Here is an 8,229-nt window from a genome sequence, read left to right on the forward strand (position 1 = left end):
ATGTTAACAGCCTTCCTCTCTTTCCTGTCTCTTCAGCTGCCTCCTCCCATTATAAAAACAAATTAAAAATCTTCCACCCCACACCCCCTCTGGCTGTGACTCTCCTTGTTCTGAACTTTTCACTCTGTGGTCATCCCCTTATGTCCCAGAATGGGAAGAAAAATCTCATTTTTAATCTCATCTTAAAACCCTGTAACTATTCTGTTACACAGACCAGGAAATAGAGGCTCAAACCCAAGTCTAAGAAATGCCCCCAGGGTCACACAGCTAATAAGCAACAGAACCAGGATTGGAGCACTTGGCTTGAGTGACTTAAAAGCCAGAACTTTCCCAGCAGCTGGACATCAGCAGCCGGGAAAGGACTCGTGAAGATGGGTGTAACAGAGCTGCAGAACTTTCAGGGGAGGGCAGTGCTTTTGTGGGACCATGGTGCCCTCTGCTGGCAGGAATGGAAGGGGCGTACACAGACTGCTGAGGACTGGGGAGAGAAAGAGCCTGGAGAGGGAGGAGAGACGCAGCGAGGGAAGAGATGGGTTGAAGTTTCCCCGAGGGAGGAAGAGGAAGAGTCGTTTGTTTGCCACTCAGGGGAGGGGGCAGAAAATGCCAAGCCTTGGTCACTTCCTTGAAAGCATGCGTGGGCATGCCTGCATGAGTGTGTGTGTGGGTGTGTGGGGGTGTGTGTGTGAGAGAGTTCCAGTATGTACCTCAGAGGTTGCTCTGTGGATTGTCGCTAGGAGTCAGCCCACACGGAGTTCACAGGTGTGTGTGTCTGTGCGAGTGTGCCTTCGAGAGCACTAGGAGGAGCTGATGTGTGTATGTGGGTGTGAATATGCAGCTTGGGCAGGTGTGTGTGCCTGCGAGCGTGCAGGGTGTGTCCGGCCGTCTCAGCAGGTGCAGGGTAGGAAGCAACTGTGCCTTGCTGTGGAAGGCACACGGGTCTGGGGGGCCGCTCACCTCAGCCCCAGACGGCTGTCTTACTCAGATCAGGAGGGGCGTTGCTGTGGTTGGCGTTGCCAGGCGGAGGCCTGAGGCTGCTGGGGCTGTGGGGAGGGAGCGGCAAGCAGCACGGGGCAGCAGGGGCAGGCCAAGCGGCTGGGGGGGGCGGGGGGCGGGCAGAAGGAGCCTTTAAAGCTCCCGCCCCGCCCACAGGTGAGCAGTGCCGTGCGAGAGCCAGCGCTGTCTCCCGCCTGCCCACTCGGTGGCACTTCCCCGGAGCTGTGGTCCTCTCTGGAGCGTCAGCAGATTCCTCTTACAGAACTTACTACCAGGACCCCTGACCAGGTGACGGCATAGGATAGAGACTCCCCTGCTTAGAGAGAGCAATCTGGAAACAGGTTTGGGGAGCTGGAAGAGCCACGGGGAAGGTCCTGGAAGAGTCTAGGATTGGTCTGGGGTGGGGGGAGTGGAAAGTCCAGGATAAGCAGGAGCCAGGTAACGACATGGAGTGACCCTGAAGTGGGGGAATCAGGCTCGGGGTGCCTGTGGGAAGGATGCATGTTTATTAGAATTTCAAAGTGTCAGATGTTAATAGAGGGCTTGGTCAGTACAGAGGGTTAGGGGTGTCAGGATGGGAACTGGGGAAAGTCCTGAGGCATCAGAGTCCAGAGGCAGGAGAAGCTTGGTAATTATGTGAGTCCAGGATGCTGGAGTCTGGTATGTCAGTCCAGACTGGGGGAGGCGGACAGGGAGCGAGATTCTAATTCCCACATGTTTGCCTCCCAGGAGCCACCATGGGGTGCTTCAACTTCATTAAGGTCATGATGATCCTCTTCAACATGCTCATCTTTGTAAGTATGGGGGTTATGGGTTGCTTGGGGTTCCCTACAGGAGTGGGTCTTAACCTGAGTAGAACCCCAACTGGGGAATAAGAAATGTCTATGTCCACACTCTTCCTGAAAGTTTCCCCTGATGATGAGATGTGGAAGTCTCCCTGAAGGCTGAGTCTTGGCTCCAGGAGCAACCTAGCTGCCACACAACTTGGGGTGGAGAAGTTTAGGGGCATCCTTTCCTTCTAGGAAGTTTCAGGCTTAGAGCAGGGCAGGGTCGGCTAACAGGCTGGGGCCTCACGGAGGGGCAGGGGTTTGCCCAAGATCTCCTAGCGTGGAAGGAAATTCAGTAGCCTGTGTATGATGGGGCACCAAAAGCCGAGACAGTCCAGAGATATGGGAGTAGAGTTTCAGCTGCAAGCGGAATTTGTTGTATTTTTTCAACAAACACTGCCTACGACTCTGTGCCCTCAGGGATCTTGGTCCAACAGGCCAGATAGGCAACCAGTTTTCCATAGTATGTGTGGTCTGAGCACAGGGCTCATTGGAGGGGCTTGAACCCTGTCTAGTCAGAGAAGACTTCTAGAAGGAAATAGCTGAGGCTAGGAATTTGCCCGTAGTGAGGGAGTTGGTAAAGCATGCAAAAAGGCCCAGAGGCAATGAAATCAGATATTGTTCAGAAAACCAGGAACAGACTGTATAGGGCATGTTTGAGGAAGCTGAGCACTGAGGCATGAATCTAGAGATAGTGGTAAAATTGGGTAAAAATGGACAACATGGACAAAGGACAAAGCCCTTGGATGATGGCTGAGGATGGAGGAAAGGGCAAGGGAGACAGAGGTCTTGGAGATGATGACCACAACTCCTCTCCGTTGAGAGCAAACCTGGTGGATACGTCACCCGCAGCCATGAACCCAGTGGACTTGCAGCTCAGGATATTTGGAAGTCATGTGCCCATAGGTGGTCATTGAAGCCATGGGCAGGGTGAGCACTCACAGGGAGAGTGAACTCCAGGAAACTCAATTTGTAAGGAATAAACAGAGAAAAGGCTACCAGGAAGCAAATGGAGAAAGAGCACAAAGAAGCAAAGCAGGAGAGCAAGGTGTCAAGAAAGTTGAGGAGGATACACCCATGGCTGAGCGAGCACAGGTTGTCACCGGAGACCTCGAAACCACAGGAGACTGGGTGAGAGTGAGCAAAGGATGAGGAAATGGAGACATGAAGTGTAGGTGAATTTGGAGGAATTGGGCTGGGGGTGAGGACACTGTCTGGTGCTGGTGTGGCCTGTGCCTTGGGCTTTTTCTCCTTTCGGGGAATTAGCCTTTATCCCTGCATCTGAAGAAGGCAGCAGGATTGCAGGGATCTGGAGCACAGGGGCTCTGGCCCGAGGGGGTTAAAGGCAAATCCGGTTTGGTTTCTGGCCTCTGTTGCCCAGGCCTTGCCAGACTGGGCAGGGTAGGCCTCCGACTCCTTGAAATCTGACCCCGCAGGCTAGAAGCCCAGCTTTGTGTCCTTGGGCAAACATGCCTGCGATCCACCCACAACCTGCCACCTCGCTCCTGGTTCCAGCCTCAGTTTCCATAGCCAGAAAGTGGGGACTGGACGCCTGGGTGGTGTCAGGCTGATTCACCCACTGAAGCACTGGATCAGCGAGGCTTTGCTCTAAGAGCTGTGGGAACTGGGCAGTGCCCTCCTCTCCAGTCTCGGCCTCAGGATCCCCTCTGAGGTGGGGTAGAGCCTCTAAGAGCTCTGGCTGTACACCATCTCTGGTGCCTCAATTTCCACTTGTGTGGCAAGGAGAGGTCTAAGCTGGTCCTGAAAGGAACCCAAATGGGGGGCCTTAGGGTGGGTGTCCCTTCTTACCATTGCACTCTCCAAGGTTGGGAGCAGGTGTAAACCTCAGACACGCCTCTGTTGCTATAGTGACTGTTAACCTGCTCAATGCTACCACCCTCCTCTTTCTGCCTATCAGAGAACCGAGGTGTTCCAGGCACCTATAACCCAGAAGTGAAATGGGGGGAGGTGGCTGCTGGCAGGGCGGGGGGGGGGGGCAGGTGTTCACCTGCTTGTTTGCAGTTCAAGCTATGTGGCAGGACCCTGGCAATGGTAAGGGAAAGCTTTGCCCCTCCCCCACACCCTATGGCTATTTCTGGAATCCCTTGTCCCATTTACATCTGTCTAGATGTGCAGCCTGGTGCTGACTGCAGATGTCCCAGCTCCCATCTTTCTGGCTCTAAAGATGAGTCAGATCTCCCTACAAGATGAGTTTTTGGACTCCATACCCGATAAATGGGAAAGTTTCTTATCTCCCATCTTCCTAACTCAGCTGTGTGATAGGGAGCTGACTGGCAGCACTGTTTCAAGCTCTGCCTCTCTGTCCCCAGCTGTGTGGTGCAGCCCTGTTGGCGGTGGGCATCTGGGTGTCGGTTGATGGACCATCCTTTATGAAGATCTTCGGGCCGATGTCATCCACTGCCATGCAGTTCGTCAACGTGGGCTACTTCCTCATCGCAGCCGGTGCTGTGCTCTTCGCTCTTGGTTTCCTGGGCTGCTACGGTGCCCATACTGAGAGCAAGTGTGCCCTCATGACGGTGTGTCAAACCCAGCTCCACAGGCCCATAACCAAAGCCCAGGGTCCCCTCACCGTTGACACTAGTCCCTGGGGATCCCCAAACCCTGCTCTGGATTCCAGGGGTCTCAGCAAATGGGGCCCCTGCCTTGTTTGCATGGGGCGGGGGGGAGGGCAGAGCATGGTTAGGGTAAGGAAGGCATGAGAGGCTATCTCTCCCTAACATTCAGATCCCTGTTCTCCACTCAGTTCTTCTTCATCCTCCTCCTCATCTTCATTGCTGAGGTTGCAGCTGCTGTGGTCGCCTTAGTGTATACTACATTGGTGAGGAACAGGGATGGGTCAAGGGGGTACCATTGGGCAAAGCCCTGAGAGGGGGCCACACCCTCCCCACCAGGCTGTAAACACTGGCCTTCCCCACCCAGGCTGAGAACTTCCTGACGGCGGTGGTGGTGCCTAACATCAAGAAGGAGTATGGTTCCCAAAAAGACTTCACTCAAGTGTGGAACTCCACCATGGCAGGGGTAAGTGGGCTGGAGGAGACTTGGGGGTGGGAAGAAATAAGCAAGGGCCCCTCTGATCATCTTCTCTTCATCGCCAGCTCAAGTGCTGTGGCTTCACCAACTACACAGATTTTGAGGGCTCGCCCTATGTAAGAATGCATGGTACCTTCCCCCCATACTGTTGCTATAACAGTGTCAATCACTCGTTCATGGAACCCTGCGACAGTGTCAACGCCCATAACATGAGTGTACAGGTAAAGGCTGGCCTAGGAGCTTGGGATGCTTTAACGGCCTCAGGGTGCTGAATGAGAGTGGGAGCAGCTGCTGACTACAGATGCTCTCTCCCCTCCCCCAAGGGATGCTTCAAACAGCTGCTGTATGACATCCGAACCAATGCAGTCACTGTGGGTGGTGTGGCAGCTGGAATTGGGGGCTTGGAGGTAAGGAGAGGAGGTTGGGGCTGGATATCCCCCACCTTGGTTCAGGGCTGCTTGACCCATCTCTGAGGCCTCTCTGGAAGAGACAGACTTCTAACAAAGCTTCATGATCAGCATCTGTGGGGGCAGGGGACTAAAGTTTAAGGACCCTGATATGTCTCTTCATCTCTCCCTGTTCCTTTCCCACCAGCTGGTTGCCATGATTGTGTCCATGTATCTGTACTGCAATCTGGAATAAGCTGGCTTCTCCTTCCACCACTGCTGCTGTCGTATGAGAACTGTGAAGAGGCAGTGATCAGGGTGGGGACAGGACCTAACAGTGTCTCTTGGGCTGGAGTTGACCTGACTTTGTTCCTCTGGACTCGGGGCCAAATGGACAACACCCCCTTCAACTGAAGCCTGACATTTCCTTCTGTTGGTGGGTTTGGGGTCCTCCTATTCCAGAGCCCCTAAGGTAGCCAATCCTCTTACCCATTCCTCCAGTCTGTCCCTTAAACACTTGATACCCCCTCAGAGCAAGTGGGGGGAGGTGCTTTTAGGGATCCCAGTACTCCACAGGGGGGATTAGAGAAAGGCAGCCCATAGCATGAGCATATACAAAATCAGCAGTTACCGAGCGGATGTGTAGAAGGCATTTCAGAACTCATAAACACATTAAAATGTTTGTCTGGACTCTGTGTATCCTTGGGAAGAGGGACCTCAAACTTGTCTACACTGGCCTCAAACTCTTGTGGGGTTGTTGACTCAGAGGCTCCTGGAAAAGCAGCAGAAGGGAAGTAGCATGGAGGTGGATGGCTACTTCTCACCTTCCTTTGGATTGCAGACCTCAAAGGGAGCTTAACAAGAATGACCAAGAGGGCACTGAGGGAGGTGGTGGAGGCTGGGCCAGTCTGCAGCCCTATAATGTGGGAGGACTTTGGCCTGAAACTACCCCTTCCTGGGTAGGGGCACTGGACTGGAAAACTATGAAAATAACAAGCTTGTGCCCAAATAGGGGGCAGGGAGACTAAAAATACTGCCAGGACAATGGAAGAGGGTCATTCCTTAAGTTCTGGGAAGCCCTCCAGAAGCCCCCACCAGGACACCCAGGCAGGCAGAGCCCCGCACCTGTCCCTTCTTTGGGGACATCAGAAAGAATTTCATTTACTCTCTGTCTTGGTCACCCAGTGCTCTGTAGATCTGATCTCTTATTTAGTCTTAACTACCCCATGTTCCAGAAACTGGGCCTAGAGAGGCCAAGTGACTTGTTCCAGGCCCACAACCTCCTATGAAAAGCTGGGCCTGGATTTGGGTCCAGCCCGTCTGACTCCAGAGCCAGGTGGGGTTCTGGCTGACATGGCGGCATGATTCCCCTTTAAGTCACAACATCCTGGACAACCATCTGATTACTGCTGCAGAAGAGAGAGCACTAAGGTGGGAGGCCGTAGCCAGAGGGTATGGTGTCTACCTCCAAGCCAAGCTCAGCCTGGCAAACCAATCCTCCTTGCCTCCCTTTGACCCTTGGATCCTTCTTCCCAGGCTTTACTGGGCAACCCAGAACCATCACTTGTCCTGAGTCCAAAAAAGAACTGCAACCTTGCCAGTGCAACACGGTCCAAGAGCTAGTCTTCAAGGTCCAGATCAGGAGTCTGCTGGGGAATGGGCAGGTGGAGCACTCAGTACCCATCCCACCTTTCTGGCCTCACACAGCCCCACCCCCAGGTGCATAAATAGAGCTGCAAGGGATTTGTTTGCCCTGGGCGGGCCTCCTCCACCTCATTATGGGTTAATTGCTCCTCAACCTGGCTTTTGTGGCACCTCGAACACTATCTCTACCTCCAGCAAACATTGAAGGCGTCACGGTGGCGAGAAATGTTGGAGCCACATACCGTCCCTGCCATCACTGAGCAGGGCTCCAGGCACCAGTGGGAGAGGCAGGGGCAGAGAGCTGCTGACAGGGCGGAGCTCCTGCCACCTTGGTCAAAGGCTCCATATGAGGAGCTCATCCCGCTCACTTTACAAGGGCTCTGCAGGCAGACCCCTTCTTAAACTGTCCTATACTCACTTTCACGAACTTAAGTTCTTCACAGAATCCCCAGATGCCATGCCTTGGGCTGTTATCAACTACTCCTCTAGATAATCTCTTCCATCTTCTGGCAAGCTTGCGTGATTTAGATCTTCCTAATCTCTGGATCACTGGTTGGCTAAGAATCTGATGAAAATGATAGCTTGTCCCCAGAAAAATGCTCAGATACAGAATCTGTATCCAAAGTGCCCTAAGGGCCACAGGCATCCTCGCTCCCGCGTCTCCATCTGCAGCACACTCCTCACTTCCTGCACGAGGACATTCAGCTCTGTCTTGCCCACTTACTTCCCACATGCACTCTTCTCACTGCTCTCCATCACCTCCCCATCCCCACCTATTCCATTTTGCTCTCTCTTGCTCCATTTCTGGGGACAGGTGCTCTGGCCCAGACAAACTAGGCAGGAAACAGTAGGATGGTTAATTGAACAGCGGGAACAGGGTGTGGGGTGGCTGCTCTGAGTTCAGTCCCAAGTAGGGCACAAAGGTCAGGTTCAGTTGTTCTAGGGTGGACCATAGGTAAAAATCTTGGAGTTTTGAGACTAGGGCATCCCCTGGTGGCCAAACGGCACTAGTGAAAGTCGCTCAGATGTGTCTGACTCTTTGTGACCCCATGGACTATACAGTCTATGGAATTCTCCAGGCCAGAATACTGGAGTAGGTAGCCTTTCCCTTCTCCAGGGGATCTTCCCAACCCAGGGATTGAACCCAGGTCTCCCACTTTGCAGGTGGATTCTTTACCAACTGAGCCACAGGGAAGCCCAAGTGGAAAATAAACCTGTGGAGGATAGTAAAGAAAACTCACCATCTGTCAGGACCATTCTCTCTCCCACCCATCCGTGTGTGTGTGTGTCTCTCTCTCTCATACACACACAGTCACAAGACACATCCC

The 8,229-nt window shown here is 53.4% G+C and overlaps 1 protein-coding gene across 1 annotated transcript; it reads left to right on the forward strand.

The window, feature by feature from the left end:
- The first annotated feature begins 703 nt into the window (after positions 1-703).
- On the forward strand, positions 704-5,603 carry TSPAN1 (tetraspanin 1). The gene is made up of 9 exons (XM_055403191.2): positions 704-759; positions 1,150-1,281; positions 1,723-1,787; positions 4,151-4,357; positions 4,585-4,659; positions 4,761-4,859; positions 4,937-5,092; positions 5,195-5,278; positions 5,466-5,603. Exons 3-9 carry the CDS (start codon positions 1,731-1,733, stop codon positions 5,511-5,513), a joined length of 726 nt encoding a protein of 241 aa, XP_055259166.1. The 5' UTR covers positions 704-759; positions 1,150-1,281; positions 1,723-1,730; the 3' UTR covers positions 5,514-5,603.
- Positions 5,604-8,229: the final 2,626 nt, after the last annotated feature.

Source organism: Moschus berezovskii, chromosome 4, assembly GCF_049115385.1.
Source record: "Moschus berezovskii isolate FMDL1 chromosome 4, NW_MosBer_1.0, whole genome shotgun sequence".
NCBI classification, from domain to species: domain Eukaryota; kingdom Metazoa; phylum Chordata; class Mammalia; order Artiodactyla; family Moschidae; genus Moschus; species Moschus berezovskii.